At 36.4% G+C, this 27,132-nt stretch overlaps 1 protein-coding gene across 2 annotated transcripts in view; it reads right to left on the reverse strand.

Moving 5' to 3' along the window:
- The window catches only part of ARHGAP8 (Rho GTPase activating protein 8), a 71,312-nt gene that overhangs the window by 39,167 nt on the left and 5,013 nt on the right, over positions 1-27,132 (reverse strand). Inside the window, exons 1-4 of one of the 2 annotated variants that reach the window (XM_057427088.1) lie at positions 13,700-13,739; positions 12,460-12,571; positions 9,052-9,189; positions 2,642-2,729 (exon numbers count right to left, since the gene is read on the reverse strand). In XM_057427088.1, the coding sequence (XP_057283071.1) occupies positions 2,642-2,729; positions 9,052-9,189; positions 12,460-12,496 (263 nt within the window). In that variant the 5' untranslated portion in view covers positions 12,497-12,571; positions 13,700-13,739. Of the gene's footprint in view, positions 1-2,641; positions 2,730-9,051; positions 9,190-12,459; positions 12,572-13,699; positions 13,740-27,132 lie in introns of those variants that run through there. The other variant, XM_057427079.1, reaches the window with a different exon arrangement.

A 27,132-nucleotide genomic window follows, 5' to 3' on the forward strand; every position in this document is an offset into this window, starting at 1 on the left:
GAAAACAGGTTAAGATCTTGAGTTGGGGGTGTTCAGCCTGAAGAACAGAAGGCTCTGGGGAGACCTTATAGCAGCCTTCCATGGTCTGCAAAAAATCTGGAGAGGGACTTTTTACAAGGACATGTAGTGACAGGACAAAGGGGAATGGCTTTAAACTGACAGAGGGGAGATTTAGATTAGGAAGAAATTCTTTACGTTGAGGACGGTGAGACACTGGCACAGGTTGCTCAGAGAAGTTGTGTCTGTCCCATCCCTGACAGTGTTCTAGGCCATGTCAGAAGGCGAACCTGCCCATGGCAGGGGGGTTGGAACTAGGTGATCTTTAGGGCCCCTTTCAACCAAAATGATTCTATGAAATCTTGGGGTTTCCTTTCAACTTAAAATTTTCTAAATTCTTGAAAAATCCATTAGACCTAATTATTGATTACAACTTGTTACTCTAGACTGTTTTATTGAATATATTTGCCTTTCTCTTGTTTGTGTGATGGGGACTGTATTCATACATCATTTCCCTTAAAACTAATTTAAAGAACGACAATACTTATTCCCATCTTGAAATAATACTGCATGCTTTATAAGCAGATTTCTGTGTGTTCATTCTTTTATGGTATAGTTTAAGATGCTTTTCTCTTCCCTTTCTCTTACAATTGAGAATACTGTATGGCCTATCACTCAGCTCAATGATTCAAATAAAGCAATGATGGAGAAGTACAATCTGGCTTCACTTCTTGCTCTATTAGATTTCAACTTTCTCTAGCTTATTATTCTGTGATTGAGCCCCAGCTATTGCTCTTAACTGTATGTAAGTGATTTTAATTCAATAAAATACTTAGTACCATGTGCCATTTATTAGGCTGTGGCTATCTGCAAGTATCAAGGCCGCTGTGGCTACCCAGCTTTGCACGGAAAAGATCGTAACTTCAACTCTTACACTGCACTCCCACGATCACATATACCTGCTTATTCACTCAGCATACTGTAAATCTTAGCCTGCAAATAGCCTGGGACAAAGACTGCCACTGCAATTAATATAATGCTGGTTTGACCCCCAACTTGAGTATTAATGGTATTTTAATAGAAGAAGTAGTAGTAACAGTCATTCAAGACTTTTTAAGAAGAGTTTGAAATTAAGAATATATCTAAATATATATTCTTACACGTGAAGTGCCTGATCTTTTATTTTACAGCATGTAAATTCCTTGGCACATTGCATCCAGAAAGCCTGTACTTGAGAGAGTTCTGTGGGTATAAAATAACCAGTATTTTTGTACAATTACTTGTTCCAAGGCTGTAACAGAATTGCAGGGACATTACAAAAACTTTACCAAATCAATTCTTTTAGTGATTTTATCACAAAATACCTACCAATCTGGGCCTACTCTGCAGCTTTTTTCTCAGAATTCAACATCTGGGTTTAACTACTTAAAAACAGATCATTTCATAGTTGTATTGCTAGCTTCACATTCAGACATCTGCCTTCAGTTCTCTCTTAGCACAGACTTTCCAAGTGAATTTGATGTCAGCTCAGATATAAGAAAACATGTAAGTGTTTAAGTCCAGAAGAGCATAAGAGCCAGAAACACTAGTTTCATTGAGGTGTTTCCTCACAGAACTGAGGAACACTTGGTAGAAATGTGGTTCCCCACACTCATCTCTTTGGCATTTCCTACTGATCACTGCAGGTAGCTCCTCCAGGTGAGAAGCTGACTGGAAAGGTTCTTTCTCCTGGGGGCTAACACTCCCTCTATGCTACACGTGAAACTCTGGCTTCACACTGTGGAAATACCCTAGCTGTGAAGAGCATAAAAGTGAAGAACAAGGTCTCAAACACATTTCTTAAGTAACCTGTTTTCTAATCCTTTTCTATTTCTGAAAATATAACAGTGTTTCTGTCTTTTCCAATGACAGAGGGTACTGACAGCTGAAAGGTGCTCAAATATTTTGGCAATGGAGGCTGCACAAGAAGTCCAAATAATTTTAAAATGCTTAAAGAGGACAGGACTCTAATGGCAGAACAGATCTCCATGTAGTGACAAACTACAAGGCAAAAACATGTCCTGGTACCTTGCTTCAGCAAGTGTATAAAGAAGAATGTTGCAATTCTACATATTTACAACCTCTTCTAACACAAAAAAACCCCAAACATTACAAAGTGAGACACATATAAAACTGTACATAATGCAGATCTTTATAAAAAAGGAAAATGACTCAGATGTAAATAAGTAAACAATGCTCTTGCTGAGTGAGTTAGGACATAAAGTATAACAAATTTAGGCAAATGCTGCCATTTATGAGAATATATGTATGAAACACTAAAATACTAAAATTGCTTTTTCTTTGGTCTTCATCATAAATTCAGTTTTTAAAATATAATCAGAATCCATTAAAAAAAAAAGACTACAAGTTAATTTCAGTACACAGTGAATTGCTTCTACTAGTCAAGATTCTAGGTGAAGTAACTCTGGCAGTTTCATCTACCTTTCATACACTTATTAAAACTAGTAGGTCTTACATCCTATTTTCATTTCACTCCTTGCCTCCTGCTTCTCCTGCCTGAAACCTCATTCACCTGGAAACAAGTTAATAGGAGTTCACATATAAAATGCAAAGTAGTCCACATAGGAAATTGAGAGAAACTTACTCCAGTAATCTGGTGTGATTGAGCTGATGGGAAGGGGGCATACGGCAGCAACTGAAGGTAATCACCTTCCTCCCAGAATTGTCATCACCTAGTGAACAAAACAATTAGTAAAGACAACACTCATTTACTTATGCAGTAGAACCTCACTGATATGAAGAATGCCTTATATCTTCTGATACAAGCTACTTCTATCGCCCATCATTACTCAAAACATATGGCAACTTCACTGTCAAATCACATTGCCTAGAGAAAGCAATTTGGCCACCACTGCAATGAAATGAAGCAGTTGCTGGGAAAATGATGAAGCTAAGCAGAGAAAGTCATGTTCAAAGGTGGCTGGTCATGTTCAAAGGTGGCTGGTGGTGCTTAACTCCTGACAGGAGAACCTTAAGCCTTCCTGCAGCATTCATTTGTGGAACATAAAAGGTTTTCTTTCTCTAGCAGTCTTGTAAGTGGCCAGTTTTCACTTTTATGTCTAAAATCTATCAGAATGCCACTTTGCCTACAAGCACTTGGGGCATCTGCTTTGTCACATTTCTGAGTTAGACTTTTTTTTTTTTTAACCCAACTCAATCTTTCTTAGATACTGTCCTCCAGAAGCACTGCTACATTCAGACCACATTTAAAACACAAGCAAGGCACACAAGTATGCTTTTCAAAATCTGAATATCCTAAGTGACCTATAGCTCCTCTGACAAAGCATATATTGCTGCACTCCAGTTCATTTACTCTTGACTCATGACAGCTTCACCCACATTTTCTGTATAGACAAGGCTGGTATTTGTACCATGCCCACTCCACACCCAAGTTTGACTCTCTGGAAAGCCAAGTGCTCATACTGAAGGTAAATTGGCACTGAAGACTGGGAGGTTAAGATTTTAACATATGTCTACATGAAAGATATTAGTTCCTTAAAAGCAATATAGAAACACCCCAGAAAGTGTTTAATCTGAGTTAATATTTGACATTCTTGGTATAATTTCATTCTGCATTATTAACTCCAAGCATGTGTTATCACCAGGATCTGCACCGCATAATCCTTCCATTGATTTGTTGAGCTCTATTTAAAAAACTAGTTAGTTCTTTCTGCTCCTTGCTCATTTTGCTCACTGCTTTTACCACGAGCAACCTGGTTTCACAATTCCAGTCTAAAAGTTACTGCAAAATTGTACAAATTTGATCATGTGACAATGACATCAGCTGAAGTAGCACTTCTCTTTCATTACTATTTACCATCCCAAAGGGCACTCTGGACAATGATCATATCCCCTCCCAGCCTTAATTTTACTGCTCAGAAACAAGGTAGACTGCCTATCTCTTCCCTGACGTTGTTATTCTCTATCCTGCTCCAATGTAAATGCATCTTTTCTAAACACAGTTGGCAAGAGTTAGATAATAAATTGCAGATGAACATCACATACAGGACTTAAAAAGATTTCCTAATAATACCAAAATCATTGTCTTTACTGAAAACCAAGATGAAGTATTTAGTTTGACAGATATAGCTGGTTTATGTCTGATGGCCGTCCCATTCTCATTTCACAGAAAATCACCTCTCCTTTTTTTATTTATACAACCAAAGAACCTTTTGATATTTGCTTTAACATCCTTTAAAGATTTAACTCAGGTTAAATTTTGATAATTATCACAATAGTCGTATATTTTGGACTTCCGAAACACAGCTTTCTCTGCTGGCTGGTTTTTTTCTTCCTGTTCTTTTTTTTTTGACTGACTGCTTATTTTCATTCTCTCAAATGTGTTTTTTCATCCCACAAGGCCTGTTTCGCATTAAAAATAAATTCTGGCTCCACGGTTAAATAAGATGCTTGAGCACCACTAAAGGAAGAATATGCACGACATTACAATTGTATGTACTCAAGTTATGTCTGCATATCATTCTTAAACAGACCATAATTTATTTCCTGAAGTTACTTTAAAGTGTCTCATTTGATATTCTCAGAATAGTTATAATGTGCCATGCATTAATACGAATGATGTACTAAAATTAAATTAAAACACTAATAAAAGTTTGTTCTCTAAATCATGACTTATGTGTGAAAAAATTGCTGTTACAATGCACTGTAGAATATTGTTAGAGACAATAATTTTCACCAGCAAATAAATCTAAGAAAGATCTCCAGTTAAAGTACTAAATGAGCCATTAATTGCTACTGGTGGTCACATTTGACTGACTCAAAAGCCAGAAAAAATAACCACCTTTATAAAAGACTGCAAACAGATACACACTTAGAACATGAATAAACATAATTGCATAGTTTCAATAACAGGAAAAATGAGAGGCAGAGAAACTTTCTCAAATTAACAACAGAACAGAGCACCCTGTTCTCCCACCACCAAGTGATGCGCAAGCTATAAAGCAAACCAGAAAAGGTGACCAAGAACATCAATTTCATTAAAAACTATTTAACAGTGACAGCTTCCAATTAGTGACGGCAGCTAATGAAAACAAAGAAGCTGTTCTTTCTTCACAGGTATCAGTAACGTTTTGAAAAACATCAAAATTTTACATGACATGCGAAGTGCTGATCAAAAAAGAAGGAGGCTTCCCATGCCCTCCATCATAAGGGCTGTGGCTGAGCACCCTGGGAAATGCCATCGCATTTGATGGAGCATTTGCTTCCCAGCCTGACATAGTCTGAATCCCATGACTTTGAGAATAGAATTTTTACCCAAATATGCAGAAGTGCAGTTTGAAGGGTAAAGAGGAGAGTGGTAGTTATCTGCACATTCAAAGGAGAATGTAACTGGAAGCATGACAATTTCAAATCAACACAGATTTGTGTTTTTATCCCACAAAAACATCATTTCCCTACTACTTGGACTTACTCAGAACTTAAAAGATGCCTCACATCTGCAGGAGACCAAGCAAACAAAGAAGTGCAATTTCAGCTTTGCTCCTTGACATTTTGCTTTCAGATCAAAAATGTAGTTTTGTATTAACTTAGTTTATTCCACAGTCTAAAGTCACCAAACATTTTTAAAGAGAAGCGGATAACATCCAGCCTCTCTGGTAAATGTACTCCTTCCATTATCTTTCTCCACTGGTTTTTAGCTCCAAACATTCAGAAGAAAGCAAACTACAGAAAATAAGGAAGCATGATGCACCACATATACTTGTATGTCCCTTCCTTTTTGCCACAAAGAAAAACAATCTTAAGTTTCTTTTAAAGTTAACAGATTGAAATTCCTCCTTCAAAATAGAAATAAAAAGAACCAGCACTGTAGCACTGTTCCATTTACATATGCTTCACCAGTTGCACACTGGTTTGTGACATAAATCAGTCTGTAATTAATAAACAGTTATTAAAGCTTACATCGTTTAAAAATGTCCTCTATTCTTATTTAATTGTATTTTCACACTGGTTGAATACAATTCAAAAAATCTTCTTTGCATACAGTCAAAGCTATTGTTATGGAAAGCACCTATAAATCACTCTAATTTGTGAGAAGTGAGGATAAATTTTAGATTTTTTTTGTAACTCAACAGTGGAAAATAGATACTGTAAGAGGTGGATAAATTACTGAAAACATTTTCACCTAAATTAATTCTTTTTCTTCAATTAATTAAAAAAAAAAATCTCATTGTCTTTCAATCACAGCATTAAAAGTAAAGGAACAGCTTTCAGAATTGCTTTAAAATAACCATTCCTGAAATTATATTTTGTCTTATTCAAAGAGATTAAAACCACTATAAAGTAGGGACAAATAATATAAAATTATCTATTTCAAATGGGACTGGCTTCTTCCAAGGTGTAAAGGAGATCTGAAGAGTTCATCCTTCCCTCACTTGAATCTAAATCCAGACAACATTCAAACTTGACTCCATGCCAGTTCACACTGGGGATAGGGAGGTCTCATTTCGTGGGGGTGAAGCATATTCAGATCATATTTCACCTTCCCCAGGATCTGCATTCTTATGTGCTCTCCTTTTACATCCCATCATCAGAACTGCTTTAGAGAGGGCAGACTGCTGTCTGGAGCATGCTTCTGGTCTATGGCATTTAAACTGTCCAGTAGATTTGCAAAACCCCATCATATATTTCTGACTGAAATGGCAGTTAAAGTCACTCTTTTTTGAGAATAAACAGTGGCTAGGGGACTTACTTCCCTGCAAGAGAATGCAGTATTGAGGACAAAACCATCAGAGATAATCCAACATTTCAGCCTCTTGGTATTCATCTTGTGAATACCTCCATTTGTTCTGGCAAATTTAAGCAGGGAGCATACCTTGTATTTGGACTTTATTTCAAGCAGGACACACTGATACAGAGCAAGTTCCAAGATGAAACTACTGAAGGTACAGGTAGGTCTTTTTAAAAAACACTGTGGCTTTCACTCCACCACACTGAAGCACATTCATGTTTCCTAACACAGGCATAAGGTATATACATGAGATGAAGCCAGGTGGGACTACTCTGGAAAGGGCAGGCTGGTTATAATTCTGTCTCTATCACATGTTCTCTGTTTTACCAGCAGTAAAAGCATGAATATTTAAGGAGAACTGCTCCAGTGTATTTCATTCTTCTCATTCCAAAATATCTCCCTTTTTCTAGTTCCCCCACAATTTTAACTCTTCCAAGTCAAATGATGGAGTCCTGAGACTACAAAAGTTACATGTTTTGTTTGACTTGGTAATATATAAACTTTTACTCCTTTATTTTTAAATAAAGGGAATGCCTTATTAATCAGTCAAGGAGAACTTACTAAGATTGCCAACTTTTCCCTTTTTCCTCAGTCTAAAGGAATGGAGAAGAGGAGCTTTCTCTAAGCACAGACTCTGGGGTTTCAGCTCATTACCTGCTAGCTCTGCCCATAGCAGCACAAATCATGATGGCTCCTCCAAGGAAAATAAACACTAAAAGACCCTTTAGGATTAACACCACCAAATAACAAATGCTTATGACTTCCACAGCAGATTTAAGTGAGTGAAGAATGAGGAGCAACAACAAACATTTAGAAAATAGTTGTGCATGGCTAAAACTGAACGAGTAAATACATGGCGCATCACAATTTGATATTGAACATACTAGCTGGAGAAAAAAAAGGCTTGAATCTCTTTTAAAGATCATGTTGCACTGTGCAATACAGCAGATGGAAGAGATTCTTAGGTGGACAGTTAGAGTGACTTTGGTGTATCCAGTCTGTCAGTTAACACATGTATTTCACACTTTGTCAGTGTGATTTCAAGGGTTTCATTATAACTTCTATATCTTGGTATTTCCCCCATCCCAAAACTGATACTTGAGTGAGAAACATCATAGTGGGTTAGCAGGTAGCAGCTTTTGTATCACAAGACCATGAATCTGTTACTCACTTGTTTATGCATTTGAGTCTTATGTTGGATGGTTAGTTTTGAAGAAGGGAAAGGTAATTATTATCTGTGTATAAGAAGCTTCCAAAACAGAAGTTACTATGGGTAAAATTCTCCTTCCACTGTAAGTCGGAAGCCAAATTACCAGAGGTTTCGCTCCCACAGTCACCCATACCTCACTAGAGGTTTTGCTAAACTTGGTATTTGCCTGGACAACATCCTGTTTACAGCTTGAATTCAAGAAGCTACCTATGTATAACCCGAGCTCATAATTTTCCTGAAAAATCATAATCTAGGCTCACTGAAGTATGAGGTGCAAAAAGCAAACACAGCACAATCCTAGACTTCATTAGGATGAACAGTGTTAAATACTGCTATTTGTTTCCCATTGTATCGATTTCTTTAGCTCAGGATTGTGATTATTAACGCTACTAATTTAGCAAGCACATTGGTGCCAAAAATAAGCCCAAAGGAAAAAAAATAGGCTATGCATACTGTAAAGAAGTGCTTTGATATCATAAATATGTCTTATACGCTGCCAAACTGTTTTAAAAATAAATAACTGTAAACATTGAACGATCCAATAGCCAAACATGCTATGTACCCATAGCTTCTCTCCATGTCACAACAGAAAGTCAGATGATAAATGCAGTTAACACTTAATGTCAACAGTTTTCTTTCTGCCTTTTGTTAGTTTTTATACAGTAACCCATTTCTTTGGTTGCATGCCCTTTCCAGGGCAGACTAGAAAATGATTAAATGTGACTACACAACATTTCAAGTTATTCAGAAAACAAAACAGCTTATCAAAAATAAAGCACAGATCTGTTACAGCCACAGCTAGGCCTTAGATTATAATATATTGTTATAGTTATATTTTAAGCAAGATTAAGCCCAAATATTTAGCTCATAATTCATCCACAGAAAAGCACCGAGTTCATATATTACTGTTCAGCTGCTTTTCAGGATGAAGGCTGAAGACAGCAACATGATTCCTATGCATCACCTTGAGGAATACAGTAAGAAAAATGCAGTAAGAGGTGCAGTAAGGTAAACTCATAGTATTTTCCAAACATACCTGCTAACTGGATGATGCCATGTCTTGCAACATCATAGTAGGGGTGATTGATATTTAGCTCAGGATCCGCAAGTGCTGGAGGCATAAATGTTTCTTCCTGTTCTGACTGTATATCTTCCGCTTCATCTTTTTGCAGTTCTAAAGGAGCAAGCAAGACTGTTTTAAGTGCTAATGAACAGAGAAAAACTTTTGCCTCCAATACATTATTTAAGGGTTGAACTGTAGCTCAGTCTGTCAAAACCAGTCATTTATCACTCTTTATTGCAGCTTCAAATCAGTTTCTTGTCCTTTACCCTTTCTCATGGGTGAGAAATGCAACCCTTCAATACTTCAAAGCTATCATGTCCTCCTTAAGTTTAGTATCTACTGTTTTGCTCATGAAAATCTCAACAATGACTGGACAGCTGGCATACTGTGACCTTGATATTCACAACTAGTGGAGTTTTCTCATCATTTTCTACACTCCCACAGTCTGCTTTTGTATCCATCTATAGCTTCTTGACTTTTATTTCAAGGTTGCCCAAGTGGAGAAGTCAAAGCTTCAGTATGCTACCATGTGCTTTGACAGCTACTCCACATTAACACCCCACGTGAACGCTCTCAGAAGGCAGACTCATTACTTTGCATAAAGGTAGCAAATTGCAAACAAATCTCCATCTCACCTCCCCCACAAATCCACAGTTTCCTTGAAATCCTTTAACTTTCTGAACTTGCAATAGGGCAAACGCAGCCAAATGTCCACCAAACACATACTCCAGTCAGAGGCCAAGCAAAGGTGTAAAAGCCTGCTCAAAAGCACAGTAAAAACGAATGACCATCCTTCACCGAACTTCAGTAGATTCTGGACTATATCCTAGAATTAAAATCTACTCTGTACTGAAATACGCAACACAAGGTTAACTGACACTGTTCCAGGTTTTTTTGGTTATGTTTATTTTTTTCCCCTAGTTCTTTTCAAACTGTTATTCAAACAGAACTGGTCCTAAGTACGTATCCAAATAAACACAGATTTTGGGATAATTACTGTCAATAATGCTCTACACTATTCGTGTGAATGTTTTCTGGAACCTGCAGGAATAACATTAAATTGACACACTAATGGACAAGTGTCATGGTGGCTTAAAAGAAGAAAAGGCACATGTCAAAAGAAAATTCTGATAAGGTGCATCATTCCATGTACATCATCCATCTCTTTTTATCATGTAAATTTTAATAAGGTAGAATTAATGGTTTTATCTACAACACTATTAGTGACCCTTTAAAAAATGCTTTAAGAATATTGTGCCTTCTGATCATCTGCGTATTTCATATGCCTTGACCACCACGCAAGACACTAGGGCAGAAAGAACATATTAAGTATTGATTTCAGCCAGATTTACGTGCCAGTACCTAATAAGTGTTACAGGAAAAACTCTTAGTAAATATTTCAGAATGTTTTCCACTCACCGTATCTCAGTATCTTTCTAGCCTATAAACAGCCACATGAAAGCTTTATTGTCTCATTTTTATTTTTAACATTATTTGTACTAAAAATGAATTTCACAAGGATGAAAAATGCCACTAGCGGCTGGGATTCTCAAAGATAAATAGGAGTCAGGAACACATGTACTACTGTTACATTTCTTTATGTCTGAATTCATATTACAGCCTCAGGAGATAAATCAGCAGTCTTACAGGAAAACAAATCTGCCTTTAGAAATACACAATTAGAGTCCTCCTTATACATACAAAAAAGTTTAAATTTTTATTATTATCTCCAAAATGTGTATTTTTCTACCCTTTAAAAGTGTACCACATGTAGAAAGCTAGACTAACCTTAATTGGAAAAGTATTCTTTTACTCTAAAGAATGTTTCTGACCCAAGACCTGGGAAGAATAATACAATGTAGTATATGAATGTTATGATTTTTTTCCTTTTTAAAATATTTCAGTCCTGTTAGAACAAGGAAAACATTGTTTTGTGTATTTGATTTTTGTTTTGGTGGTAGGGTTGTTTTTTTCATGTCTGAGCACTGTAACCACCCAAAGTAACAAAAACTTGCAAAAGGGAAAGAGGAAAAGAAATAGAAAATGGTAGTCTTGTGGAGACACAAAGCAGCAGCTGTGAACCATTTACCTACCATAATCCACTGAAACTTAACATGATTTATTAAAAGCAAAATGTGTATTCCAGATAAATACAACAGAAACAACCAATATGTTAACTACAGCCTTTGGTACAGAGAGGCAGAGGTAAATCCTTCTGTAAAAAATTACTTTGTACTAAGCATAAAAAAAGACATGTTTCCAAAAAGCAGGGGTAAGGATTTGTAACAAAGTATAGATATCAAGCTTTTTGAGAGGTGTCACAGAACTAGAGAAGCAAAGTAAATATGCATGCCCATTTGTACTGCACTTACTTTACTCACAGAGGCTAAAGAAGTCTCAACAGCTATCATATCTACCAAAAAGCTAGTTAACTCTAATCTAGTAAGATAATTCTTTGTATATTCTTTTTCTCATACCTCCTTCCTCCACCCCCTGCCCTTCTTTTTTCTTAATGTGTGTACAAGAGGACTGGACCTCAAGAGACGTTTTGTAACAAACACAAAATAAAAAAAAGAAGATTCATTGTTCCAAACTGATGGAGACCTCTGCTCTGTTTTTCTCCTGCACATGACAGAGGAGTTTATTGCCCTGCTCCATGAGCTGCAGCAGAGTATCATCATTGCTACTTACACTGTTATTGCTGCTGAACCCAGGCTGGGAGACAACATGAGGGGCCTGATCCTGAGCTTGCAGAGACAGAGGGGAAAATTGCTTTCAACGGATTTTGAATCAGGCCCTAGGAGCTAAAAGCCCAGCCAGCTGCTCCTGAAAGTCATGACATAGAGAAATCAGAGATAAGGCAAGAAAGAAAAGGGAGGCGTGGGAGGAGTAAGAAGAGGGAGGTAAGGTCTGGAACATTCTTGCTCTGGGGTTCAGCCTGGCATCCTCAAAAATTCAGAGAAAAAAAAAGGTACGCTGATCTTTCAAAATTACGAGGCTGCTAATGCCATATTGCTCAGCTCAACTAACATCTTCGAAATAACATGCAATACAGCAATCTCTATGCTCATTCAACACTTGTCTGTTTGGAGTAATGACTTCCATTTGTGCCACAATATGTGATGATGGTGATATCCAATAGCCTAGAATTGCAGTAGGAACATCTACCAATAATTCATAAAAGCTGAATGTATTAAACTAACCTTCAACCCTAATGACTTCAGTAGGATACATATTAATACAGTGGCTGTAACTCATTTTGGATTGCTCCAAGAAGTATTACAAAATATAGATGAAGCCTCTCACTTACTGAATATCCTCTATTAAATCACCTGCAACTCTACACAGATGCCATTTGAAGTATAATAAAAAAATATTTACCTATTTCAGCTAACTTCTCATAGTCAATCTCAGACATGTTTCCCCTTAGGAACAAGACTATGCAGAACTTGCTAACTGATTCTTGCAGGATGAAAAGGTCCTTGGGTCAGCCCTACAAAAATAAATAAAAGCAGTTGTCATCACAACGTCGCATATTTTACCCACTTTACAGTTATAAAAAGAAAACAAAAAAAACATCCCAGAAATCTTACTGTCCAATTATTGTCGAGGAAACATCATCAGCATCTGGCCACCATTTTCTTACAACATAGAATATTATAAAAGTATTTTAAAATGGTGGTCCAAAGAAAGAAAAGCTATGCATGACAACAACTCAAAAAATTGACCTATTTTAATTTTAGACTTACATATTACACATTTTTAATCATAAACATCAAAATTGCAGATTAATTCCAGAAACAAATAAATCAGAATTATTTCTTAGTTTTATTTCTCTGATCAAGAAGATGCATATACTCCATACCATCACACCAAAGTCACTTATTCTGCAGCAGTTATAAATTTTATTACAGGAAATGTTCCATACCCCACATCTCGCATGAAAGTGCTTCATGAAAATTGCAAGTGAGCATTAACACATAAAAAATCCTGAAAAAAACAGCAGTTCCTGTGCGTAATCACTGCTTTTTGTCAAACGCTCTGTGGAGTGCTTTGTAAACAGAATACTAAGTAACACACTCAAAAGTGAGCATCAGAAGTGAAGAATACAATTCAGGAGATCTGTTTCCCTAAGCAGCTGCTCCAAAAAGCAAAATGAGTGCTTTCCTTAAATTAAAACCCCAGACCCAGATGTGGAGGTAAGAAAGAAATCGAGCTTTTATAACTTTCATGTTAATTTAACACCCCTACCTTATACCGGTTTGTTTTCATCTAAATACATTAAATAAAAAGAAAATAGCAAATTCATGGCTTAGTTGTCAAAAAGGCATACACAAGCATGTTCTTCTCTTCTGCCAAGAGGTTAGATTTTTTATTTCTCCTTCAAACCCCTGAAACTGGGATATTATTTTGTACCAAAAAAAAGACCAGTTTGCCTGCTTGCTGATGCCCATGCTGCACATCCCAAAGCTTAACTAGGTTTATTCTAGACCCACAAGCCTGAAGGTTAGACACCATCTTTTTTTTTAGCCAGAAAAAGGATCTATAAGTAGTGTTTTAGAAATAAAATGTACATTGACAAAGCAAGTAAATATCTGTCTAATTATAAGCATATGTTTACCTATTTTCCTGAGGAGGAATTAGTCATTAGAGCAATCACAGGTACTGTGTGTGTGAAGTAGAGTCAGGCTCAAACAAGCTAATGCAGTCTATCCTTTGGGTATTTACGCAGGCAAAACAAATTTGCATCCTAGTATATGATTAAACACCCAAGTACTACAGTAAAATAAGCACCCACTAACCATTATAATATTTAAAAGAGTTTGTGATGGCTAATGAAAGTTTTCCACAAATTTGCACAGATCTGATACTCATAGTAATTATCACCAAAGGCAACCATGCATTTCCATAACTTGCTGTATTGCAGATAAAATATGGACATGGCTCTACCACTTCAAAAATCTTTAAACACCAACTGTTTTATAACAATCTTACTTGTTTCCTGTTGAAAATACTATATCCTTTTACAGGAAACTCTCAAGTTAAAAGCACACACAGAAGGAAAAGTCCTCTTAAGTTCAAAAGAGAAAATTATGTAATTTCTCATTAAGCAACAATTTGCTTAAAAAAGCAAAAGTAATTCAGGGACAGATATCGAATTAAGAATTGACTAGGCTGGAAAAGACTTTTATGATCATCAAGTCCAACTGTTAAAAATTATTAGTGTATACTAAATATGCATCTCAGTTCATATTAATTTCACCACAAGGTATTCAAACTGGAAATTCCATTGTTGTTTTTAAATTACGATGCAAAAAGCTCCAACTTAGTGATTGTTATTCCATAATTATTATTACAAGTGGTATTTAGATATTTCCAAAATTAACAATTGGGAACTAACATGATAGTGCATGTGTTTTTTTTTGCCACTAAGTTGTGACAGGTATTGTAGACAAATTAGTAATTGCCAGATTGACACTTCTTCAAATAAATAAAAGTATCTACTTCAAATAAATAAAATTTTAAAATGTTTTTGAAGCAAGGTGCAGCTGCAAAAAAAAAAAAAATTAAAAAAAATGCAAAGAAAAGCTATTTCTATCTTATCTGAACAATTTCCTCCTGCTTTTTCCTAAACAAAATGTTTATATTTTGTAGAAATCAAAGAATGGTTCTAGGTTGGAAGGGACCTTAAAGATCAGCCAGTTCCAATCCCCCTGCCATGGGGAACATATGTCCAAATTCAGCCTACATCTCCCACTTGAACTCGTACCACCTAGCCTCCAACCCCACTGAGTATTTCAAGCTGCTCTATGCTCAAGCTGGAACCTGACCACAATAAACTCTTTGTGACTTATTTTTCGGTTACATTTTTCAGTTTATTTTTCATAGGCTACTACCTGCATTCAGCCAAACTCAGAACAAAGAAAGCCAATGTTCAATATATCTGATCTTCACAGTCTTCACCCCAACCAAATATTTCCCAAAGCTCTTATAAGGAAATGGGGCTCTACCTTCTTTCTAAAATACCTATTTACACCAGGACTTTCCATGCCATTGAATTTCAACCGCAAATCATAAATAAAATCAGAAGTCATAAAAATTAGGCTATATCTTTGACACTGGCATGCTTTTCAGATTATGTGAGTAGTGAAAGTCTCGATGAATTGATGGAACAGGGAAAAAAGCCATCTCCTTGATTCCCCAGCTAAAGAAAAATGAAAAAAAAAGATAAAAGTCCTACTGCATAGCATGGAATGAAAACCAATTTCTCCTTCACACTAATTGCTACCACTATAGTTAGAAGTAGTGGCTCAATCTAAAGAGGACAGATTTAAATCTCTCTGAAAATCTGCTGAAAAACATCTGGCTTCTGTACAGCAAAGTTACCATACAAGTGAGAGCAACTATGTTAGCGTTAAAACATTTGCAAACATTTAACACACAAAGTTACTAGGAAGACAGAAATAATTTAGGTGGAATCAAAGAATAAGGGAAACAGGGAAGAAACCATCTGCCTGGTTTTCAGCTTACTGTTCCCTTGGGGCTGCAATTAGAAAGTTTCCAGTTACAAAACAAATTTATTGTAGCACCCTTGGAAATTGATTTCCCGTTGACCTCAGCATTCTCTGTTCCTAGGAGATAACATAATCTCCTTAATAGTGTTCCATACCACGTATCACTGTTTCTAGTAAACTGTCAGATTTACTACCTTCCCCCACCTTACACCACCAAAAGGACAGTAAAAAAAAAAGCCTCAAAGAGCCAAACGACAAGCGTTTTATTAATAATAGAAATTTGGAAGTATTTTACAAAATACCATAGTCTATATCCCTCCACAGGCAAGGTTATTATTTACTGACATCCCTAAAAGAGCATTACTTTATTGAAAATGAGGGCAGTCACGCACACAGAACTATTTGATAATGAACTCACATCTATGGATAGTCCAAACAAAGGTGAGGGATTCCTTCCAACATTTGTCAAGGCACAGAGATCTTTGATGCCTATTCTTTTTGTTCACTCAGCTGTCAGATACGTTCTTCAAATTTAAATGGTGTGGCTTCTCTTCCCCTCCATCCCCCACAGTGTTCTTGCGCTCCACTGATATTCTTTGTTACTTTTAAAATATGTGACATAGATCACCATGTAACACCAGTCTGCAATTCACATTTTGATAGCATGAGAATTCTGTGTAAACGCAGTATTTGCTAAGGGGTAATGTCTACAAAACCAGGTAAAGTGGTTTCAGAAGATTATTTTATTATTTATAATACTGCAGAAACTTTGCTATGGCATCTATAACCACAGCAACACATGAGCTGAGTGCATAATGTACTCATGAAAAGTACATTCAAAACAAGCTCCTTTTCTTCCCATAGGTTGTCTGCACTAAATAGTATTTTTCCTCAGTGTATTTCCTATACCTGCTTTCAGGTATTTGACACAATTCGTTTTTATACTCTTTCTTGACCTACCATTCCTTGTTGGCAATATGTTGAGGAAAATCAGCTGGACCATGCATAGCAAGTAGACACCAAGACTGCCAGAACTGAAATATCCTTTCCAAAATAAAGTACTGTGAAGCCTGGAAAAGCAAATATTCTAGTGTTACCTCCACACATCAATATAGATAAGTGTTATTGAACAATGAAATTCAGGAAAATTTAAACAGCTTTGATTTTATTAATTTTTCCATTTGGGCTGTAATCCCAAATTGATTTTACTACTGTAATACAGTCCATCGATTTTAGTGCAGTAAAGATAAATGTACACAAATTCCTAGAGCTGGCCACTTTTCTCTGCAATGTCAAAACATTTTTAACCAAACTTTCCCTAAAAAAAAATCATTTGCAAATGAAAAAATTATTCAACAATTTATTATGTTTTTGAAAGAAGGATTTTGACAGACATACTGGTAAATTTACAATTAGAAAACTACTATTTTGAAAAGTTCAATACAAGTTTATAAAAGGTTATCCAACTATGTAAGGATATTTCAATCACTTTAAAAGCATAATCACTACTCTTAACTGCATCTGCATAAATTTATTTTAAGATCACTTAATACACAAAAAGCCATGGTAGAATTTAAAGCAAAATATTAGAAATATTCCTGCAACTGTTCAGCATTTACCTGATTTTAACATGGCTTGGGTTCTTAAATGTGAAGTTGACAACACTGTTCTTTCACAATTAACAAAACCATTAAAGACTTTATAATGGTTAACACACATCTCCACACAACATAACCCTAGTAGCATTACTACTCTGTCCCAAAAATAACATAGGAACTTTGTTATAGGCAGTATATAGGCAGTTTTAAGCCTATAATGAAAAATATTATGTTAAAACTGAAGAGTAAAAATAACAATTAAATGCATATGGCCTTAAAAAGAATCCAAACAAAAACTTCATTCTTTCTGTACCACACTAGTTTGGGGAATTTTGAGCTTCTTTTCCTATAATGATCAGAGAAGCAGCACACACAAAGGTTAATTCCTGCAACAGATTGAGACACAGCTTTGAATATTAGAAAGAAAGGAAGACACTCTCCCCGTCATGAGTCTCGGTGCAATATAATACCCAGTTACACACCGATCAAACAGCACTGATTTCTCTGAAAGCAATTTTCTACTACTCATCCAATTGGTGCTTGGAAAATAGGCAACAGCATTTACTTGGTGATGGCATATACTGAACCTAACTTGGAAAGAAGCCCAAGTTTGGTTGGTTGGTTGGTTTGCTTGTTTGTTTGTTCCCTCCCCCAGTATTTACTCTTGAACAAATACTAAAGGAGTATTCTTTAATTACACAAACACAACCCCTAACATTATTTTCCTGTTTACCTCTCTACCAAGTTCTTCTTTTCTCATTTTTTCTGTTGTCTTGCTGCTAATGAAACATGACTGAATAAGTAAATGTGTGTGTTTGTATTCCCTCAGTATTTAAAATTATACTGGCAACTAGAACTGTGATTTTCTAAACAACAGTTTTCATTTGTCATAATGTTTGGTGAAGCTTGATGGCTCAACAACCTCAATAAACAAATTTCATCACTGAGTTACCAGCGTGAATTCAGCGTGAATACAAAGCAAACTATGTTCACCATGTGGATGTATAGCAGCAAAGATAGGAGAGACCAGTAACTTAACAGAAAGAATAAGTGCTGTTATCAAAGACAATAAATATAATTTTGAAGCATTTTCTTAACCCCTTCCTCAGAATAAAAATATTATTAATGTTGAAGGGAAGGGAGGAAGTGCCCACATGCTATGCTGTACTTGGTTTGATAATAAATCAGACTTTTAAATAAAGACTTTAGTTTCTGATGCCATAAACTGAGTAACATTTAACCAGCACCGCATTCATTTAAGGCCAATATTTGTTGTATATAAAATAAACAAAACAATGTTTGCTACATTGTGTAGGAAAGTGAATTCTCAGCAGGGAGGATGGTAAACACTGTGTAGCACACTTCTGAAACGAGAAATTTGTGACTGGACAGTTATTTTTCCCCTCAGAGACAGCCTGGGGAGAAAACGATATTCACTGTGGTTGGTTTTACACATTCATGTATAATAAAATTTAGAACATGATTATTTAAAATAATATGGATGCTGGAGTGATAAAAAGATATAAAAGTACAGTGTTACTGCCTAGTATAGTGCAACACCACCCTTCCTGTGGCAGAGCCTGTGTTGTGGTCTAGGATGTCATTTACAGGTTGTCCTGGGCAATGAACAACTACTGTGGGAGGTATAAATCCAACTCCATCCATTCCTGTCTTTCCTCTGAGTGCTATCTCTTGACTGCAGGCTGCCTAATAAAACATTTTCCCACAGTTATATACTATGCCCAATCTCAAAGTCTACTGCAATGTGCCTGCCTCTATCATGCTTGTGATCAACTCAGTCGCAGGACAGGAGCAGGTAGGTAAACAGAACAGGTTATACTTTGAACCCACAAGTTCTACCAGACTGCCCGTCTCTAGTTTTCCTCCTCTGCTGGGAAATTGGTGACCCTATCATTTCATTAACCACAAAATACGTAAACACAGTCTTTTCCCTGCACCCTGCCATACCTTCTCTGCTAAAAGGAGTCAAAAATCTATTTATGGGAAGAATTAAGCATGTCAGAGTGAAATAAAGATTGTTTCCCTACTGCATATAAATATCTCCATGTACCAGCCATTTACAGTTCTGAAAGCACTGAAGTAAAGGGATTATTTCTACCCATTCTAGCAAAGAGGTTTTGGAATGCTCTTTTGTTGACTGAAACAGTGGAAATTACTTTCTTATCACATCCACTGGTTCATCTGGCACAGTGAATGCACATGGAAAAATAAAGTGTCTAATGTATAACCAATTAACAGAAAGCCATGTATGTTTGATGCATCATTAGGACAAAATTATCCAAACATGGATAAGTGGCTGCAGTATGACACACTACACCATTTTTTGGTTCAGTGTAAATGTTTATTGACTAAGCAAAGATTGCTATAATGTAACCATAATAAACATTAATGATCAGTCATGTATGGAACTTGCTCTCTAAATTAATATACTGTAATACACACTAATGTGGCAGAATTATGTTGGGCTGAACTCATCTTTAACTAGCACTTCCATCCCAAGGGATTACACACTTTCAATTGCAGACAAGTATATTTTTAAGACTGCGGTTTTTAATTAAATTAATCTGACAAGTTACTGGACAAAGGGTTGGTGTATTATGATAAAAAGAGGGTTTTTTAATTGCATAATTATTCACTGGAGATTCCTCTGGGTGGAATAAATTAGGGCTTTTAAAATAAATTAATATTCTTCTTACATTTATGCAACACAGGACAATGTTTTCAGGTCTTGTCAAGATGTAGCAATACTGAGGCTTAAGATCACCTCTCCCACCTCTGAACTGCACAAAATTAAGTAGTACTGTAAAGCACAGGGGACAAGTTCCAAAAGCCATTTTATATGGTGAACATACAGACCATGTTAAGCTATAAATCTCAATTCAAAATCAAGTTAAATGATGATAACAGCACCTATTGTTCCACTATTTCTCCATTTGCACTGGACTGTTTCTTAATCAGTGCACTGAAGAAACAGTTAGGCTTTGGGCTGTCCAAAACAATTATTTTTCCATTAATTCACCAGTATTAGGATTAAATATTTTCTACATGACTATTTTGCAAGTTACCATAACTTACCATGCAAGGCAGGAAATTTAGTACTATAAAGCCTGGTAGTGTTTTACTACAAGCAGACTAGTAAGTGTTTCAGATGAGAACCTGGTCATTGATCTGCTTGTGCCAAAAGGCTTAGGAGGGCCCAGAACAGTTCATATGTTTGATACCAGCAAAACAACCAAACAGCAACTATAACCGTTTCAAATTTAACCTTAAAACCAGCTTCCTTCCATATTCAGTCCACCTCAAATTTCTCCTCTATTCACATCACCACATCCCATCCTCAGAACCTCAGTTTTTAAAATCATGCCCCACAACAGATTTCTATAGATGCTTTGGAATTACAACTGAAGAAAAATTGCAAAACAATTTTACATTTCAAAAGCTTCAACTGTTTTCTTGCTGTTAGAATTGCAAAGACAATGTTCAAATCTTTCTCACTCATCTTGCAACCAAAACTAAAACTCACTAGCAACTCATACACACTTCATTTTGCTGGGGTTTGTGGGCAAAATTCGGTGATAGGTGATGTTTGTGGAAGAAGACAAAGAATTCTTGTATGTACAAAACTACAGAATAAAATAATGAATTTTTCAGCCAAGCCTATGAAGAAATGGGAACTAGAGGAAACAACAGAAAAGGAAAAGGAAGGAAGAAGCAGATCTTTCCATACTAACTTGTAAAGGTTGGGGAAAAAGAAAAAAAATTACCTAAGCCTGATGGTAAACTTAAAAGCTTGAAACATGGCTAAAAGGCTTCCTGTCCTGTGTTCGCTATGCATGTGTCTTTTAAAGGTGTAATTCTCTTACCTGGTATGGCATACAGAAGATTAGCGCCTAAACAACTAGCTAAAATCTGTATGAGAAGTGTCTTGTGTCATGGTTCAATGATATATTAAGTGTGACTTTCAAGTCCCCTGCACTGGATCAGAAACAATGAGGTCACATGAAAAAGAAATGACACAGCATAAACTCTGAATTCAAATTTGTTCAAACAATTTTGGCAGGTTAACTTTTTTGTCAGAAAGATTTATGTGACATCAAGTATCTCCTGTCCTCCAGAAGCTGACATAAACAAGGATTTATGCTTTTTTGCTGCCTTGAGATATTTTGAGATAAATTGACAGATATGGGATTGTGCATTACTGCGTGATCTGGATCAAACTTTTGCTGCTGGCTGATCTGCTTGTACGTATGTTTGGCAATAATGAATGTGGAACCATTGTCCCAGCATAAAGACTTCTACCCTGATGACTTCATCACCTTATTCAAAGGTATTTGTCTATATTCATGCACATTACAGAGTAGCTCTCAGGTAAAACATTGTAAAAAAAGAAATAAAGCAATAGCAGTAGCATGGTAGCCAAAATACTAACTTATCATTAACTGGATTCTGCTGTCAGACCTTTTCCATAGTTTAACAAAAGTCAGCTTCAAAAGAAATCTTGCCAAATCCTTACTGTTGTGTAAAATTACTTGCTGTCATTTCACCTGATTTATTACCTTTCTCTCTTTAACTGCACCTCCAAACAGGCATAAATTATCTCAGGAAAGAATCAAAGTTTCTAACATCTGGAAAACAATAAATCCTATTTCCCTTGTAAGAAATCTAACACTGGTAACATATTGCAGGAATGACACATATTAGCCCATTAATCTCCATGAAACACGACAAGAAGGCTCTACAGAGGTACAGCACTGGTATGCAGATCTTTTGGAACTTTCAAACATACCTATGCTAATGACTACACAAATCTAAAGATATGAGTGGATCAGTTGTATATGCACTTACTTAAATCTATGCTAACATCTGACAAGCCCACACTGTTTTTCATTATTCTTCTCTGTCAGCACATCACAAAAATGGAAAACATACAGAAATTTTATATTATTTACATGTTGAAGTTGTCTTTGGTGCTGCTACAGTCTACAGTGTTGTTAAAGTATTACCAGAATGAAGGTCTGAATTCAAGTAAGGCGTTGAGAGAAAGAACATTTTTTATTAAATCAAAGAATGCAGCAGGGTTAAAAAAACCCCACAACTAGTAGGTTTTCCAGCACTCAAGCCCTTTAGGAGGCCTGAAAGAGCAGCCTGTGCACCCAGCCACTTATCATTATTCACCTTCCAAAAACATTTCCTTTGATATGTTTAATAAATATTTAATAAGTAGTATATAAACACGAGAAAGTAGAGTTTGAGAAACACACAAGAGGACAAAGATACCATAAGTTGACTGTGGAAAACAGCAAAGCCATATAGGAGAGAAGAACATACAAATTACTCATTAATGCAATAATCATAAGTAAAAAAGATTGTCAGGTAAGACCTCTTCTAACTGCCACAATCTGAAATCTAGCATTTTAAATAAATGCCTGTTTTTATTTGAACAACATTTATACCCTTTCCAAGGATGTCGACACAGCTTACCACTGCATAAAAGCTAGTAAAGACACTTTCTTTACCCACATGGTTGGCAAGAAAAACATTGTTTCTTTAGGCTGATTAATATACGTGCTGTCTTTGTCTTAGCTGCTTGGCATAATCAATAAATGCCACATGAAATAGTCAAAATGAGTATTACTAAGCTAGAAGCAGCTTCAATGCTTCTAAGGGAGTGGGAGGAAGTGAGTGAGTGAGTGGCTGTGTGGGTCTGAGTTACTAGCTGGGCTTAAACCACAACACCCTGGAAAGAATCCAGAGCCCGGCTGAAGAATTGACCCACTCTTTCAGAGGGTCAATTAAGACTATATAGCACACATACACAAAACCCCAAACAACAAAACTGAAAACAAACCAAGAAAATCCAACCTTGCACACTTTGAGAATCCCATCAATGCAACAAAGCACTTGACAGCATATTTTGCCTCCTTCCAAACACATTTTTTTATCCTTTTCTTCACATTTATTTGTATATTAAGAACACACTCCTTTAAGCCATTCGCCATGCCTCAACATAAAATGGATATACAGCTCTGTTAGGCCTAGACTGAGGAAAACATCTGGGACTGCCATAAAGCACCAGCTCACATACATGCTCAACAGAAGTCCAGCTGAAATTAATTAAGTGTTCAAGGTTTTTATGAATCAATGCCTCAAAGAAGCCTTATCTGCTTGATTAATCAGCAAGCAACTCTGCCACTCTTGACCTAATCAGATCTTGCCACTCTTACCTCACGTTGAGATGTATTTTGCTTCACAGTACCTTCATGGGTAGGAAGATTACAATGAAATCTGGTTCCACTTTCACCCACTAGAGCTGCTGGAACCAAAACCTTCAACTTGTAACCCATCCTGCACCCACCTGATAGATACATGGCAAAAATAAGTGGGACTCCTCAAGGAGGAGTGTATCATAGCAGAGCTCTTTATGAGCTTCAGTGGAAAAGTGCCATCCAGGAGTGTAGTATACAGCTTTTGTGTCCAGTCTTTGGTATATGACTTCTAATTATCCCCCTCTTTCCTTTCTCATAGATATAGTCAGGTTTCTGTAGGCTTTCATGAGGTTTCTTAAACATTAGTATAAATTTTTCTCACCATCTGACTTTAAAATCCTCATTAAGCTATCTCAAGGGCAAATAAGGATCATTTGGCTCTAGAGCCAATTCACTGACACTTCCTGGCTGCTGGGAAAGAAACAAGAGAGAAGAAATAAAAAGAAACTGAAAGGTGAATTTATATTAATCTGATTTCTAATAACTGTGCCCTACTAGGTTCATGGCTGGAAAAATAAGCTCTTTTAACCATTCAAAGACATCTTATAATTAAAATGAAGTTTCTATGTCATTTTAAAACAAAACAAGTTGAATCTACTGTTTGTACAATTAAGAGCAGAAATAACTATAACAAATTAAGGATTTCTTTTTCCCCAGCTTACAATTTATTTCTTTTAGTAGGTACTTTTAATGGATCCTAGTTGGTACCACTCTATATTTGGATATCTCCACAGACTTTTCAGTAAATAACCAGTTTCTTTGCTTGGATCTTTTCAGAATGGAGAAAAGCCTTTTTTAAGCAATAAAAACCCCAAGGGATGAGAAAAGTTATCAGCTCTCAGAGGAACCAAGAAATGCAATATGCGAAACTAATTACAACTAATTATTTAAAAATTACTAGTTTTCAGGTTCATAACAGTGTCATCCTTCCTTCTATTTTAACTGCAGCAAATCATTATATATCTATTCATGGGCTGTCACCAGGTTAGAGTAAACAATGAGGCCACCATACCCAGAACTAAACTGAAGATTTATAAGAGAGCACTATAATATCACTTGCTTTTGTATGACACCAGTCTACAGTAGTACAAGCTCTACCTGTAAAGACAACTGATGAATCAAGCACAAAATAAGGTCTTTTTTTAACTCTTCATTTTTCCTGCAGTATTTTCCTTTGCAAGTCTTAATAACGTATCTTTTAACCTGACTTGTAGGCTTCTGACTGCACAGGTAAGGTTACAACTGTGAGTTTGCCAAGTCTGCTTAATGTTTCTGTCAAGCAAAACAGTATGGATAAGTCCAGGTGCAGAGACAAAGCTGCCAACATAACCACAACTTATTCTGTTGTCTGAATACTGTCTCAAAAGAATTTTCCTACCATTAGGCAAGATCAGAAAACCATTGCCAAATAAACAAGACCTGCTTCACAGAGCAGTGAAGATGATACTACACCTTCAGGAACTGGTTATTTCTGGCTTCAGAGTTTCACACAAAAGCTTTAATGGCATTCATGCGCAAACAAAGTGAGATTCTGTGTCCAAGGAAATCACCACCATAATTCATATTGAACTTGTAACACACACTGACCTTGACTGAGTTGGATCTCACTCCTACATTTTTAGGTATTTTCCACCCAAGCATAGAATCACCTCTTCTACTAAAAACTCCCTTCTGAGGAATTCAAGAATTATCCACTATCTGTGGCAAGTCTCTCCCACAGCACCCAGCTTCAGCAGGAAACCACAGTTTCTACGTACCACATATTGAAGCTAGATATAAATGTGCTGCTAGGAGCATCAGTATTTTCTGTAGCTGCAGAGATCAGCCCTTAGTGCCTAGGGTTTGTTCAAGGCCAGCTTCATAGAGAACATAACGAACTTCTGAATTTCAGCCTCAAGCTTCAAGCAAGTGGCTTCTCAAGCTTAGAACAGCTTCCAAAAGTGGAAGTTCCCATGACACTACAGACTTTCATTAGTAACACCAATCAGAAGAGAAAGGAGAGTGAGATTTAGAGAAAGTACATAACACTATTGAATTTTAATTGTTTGAATTAATTTATATATTTAGTATGTGTAAACACATGAAAGATTATGTATATACCAAGCAAAATAATTTATGTGTTTTTTTCTGCCTCACATGCTAGATTAAAATACTGAATTATAACAGTAAAGATGGATGTGGAAAGTCTGTGAATGGAAACACCTTAGTTTTCCAATTTCTTGTTTGTAGGTTATTCAGGCTCCTGTAATAATTCAATGCCTTCTTCAAAATAAGAATGAATTCACTAGCTTTAGATTCACAATCTTCTCTAGCTCTTAGATATGTGATAAAAGATACCACGAAGTATTTCAGGATGTAGTAGCCAATACACTGGTTTTTGAGTGTGCACATTAGAGACCTGATTTTAAGTGGTCTAACGAATTACACAGAACAGGTTTTCTTTAATGTTCATACTGAGGCAGTTCTATAGCCTTTTTGCTGCTAGGCATTCTCTGTGGAAAATTTTTAGTAGACGTGCATGTGTGCATAAAGCAACAGAGGTTTGAGAGAGCAATATCAGACAAAACTGGAATAGTGTCAGTTATATGATATCAGGAAAATATTATTATAGAATGGTTTGGATTGGAAAGGACCTTAAGATCATCTAGTTCCAACGCCCCTGCTATGGGCAGGGACACTTCACACTAGATTCTTCATTGGAGACTAGGTAAAAAAAAAACAAACAACAAAACAAACAAAACACAAAGCTATTTCCCTGTAAACGACCTTGCAACTTTTCCCTGGGCATGCCTTTTTGCACCTAGCCCAAGTTCCCCATGCTCATTGGTGCAAACCTGGGGTGGCCATCAAAATCTCCACCGAAGGCTACCATGAGGGCACACAAATGCGTAAGCATTCTGCAGGGAGTTTAAGGTTTCGTTTAAATTGTTTTAGATTGTTCTAAAGCGTCTATGTACAGAAACTTGGTACATGTTATAGCTTGTTACATGTTATCTTCATTGTGCTATGCTGTCGCCGTATGTTACAGAACACCTAACGTCTGGTAAATCTTCTTGAAGCTCGTGTTCAGCTTTATCACCACAATCCTGCAGCATCATGGCAGTGTATTCCTTGATGGTTTTGTAAGCTACACAGAAAAGGAATCCCAAAGTCTTTTCAAAAGGCTTAATTTCGAAGTTAGAAAAACAGCGCATTGCACAGCACACAATGTCAGCTGTAGTCTTTGCTAAGAATTTACAGCCAAAAGATACATTCCCAGAATATATTCATGTAAAAAAGTATAAAAGATACTTTCAGAATTAACAAATCAAAGAAAAAGCCCTGAAGGCAGACATTACTGAAGGGCAATTAAGTTACACTGCTAGGGATCTTCTTTACTCTGGGCTGGATTGTTATCATAGCCTAGTTGGTATTACCTGAAACTTCCAAGTCTGAGAGCCTATTCTCAGATCTTCACAACTTCATTTGTGGGCTGGACACTTCCCAACCTCAAAAGCAGCATGTGAGTAAGATTCAGTGTGAATCACGTGAGTAAGTTCAGGAAGGGTTACTGAGAAGGCTGAGTGAAAGAAATGGGATTTGAACAAGATAAGAGAGAAGAGATGAGATAAAAAGAAGTTGAATGAGTCCCAACTGAGCATAATAAGCAGAAAA

This window comes from Pezoporus wallicus, unplaced genomic scaffold (assembly GCF_028554395.1).
Source record: "Pezoporus wallicus isolate ANWC-B61680 ecotype Strahan unplaced genomic scaffold, APGP_CSIRO_Pwel_v1 scaffold_3294, whole genome shotgun sequence".
Lineage (NCBI taxonomy): Eukaryota > Metazoa > Chordata > Aves > Psittaciformes > Psittacidae > Pezoporus > Pezoporus wallicus.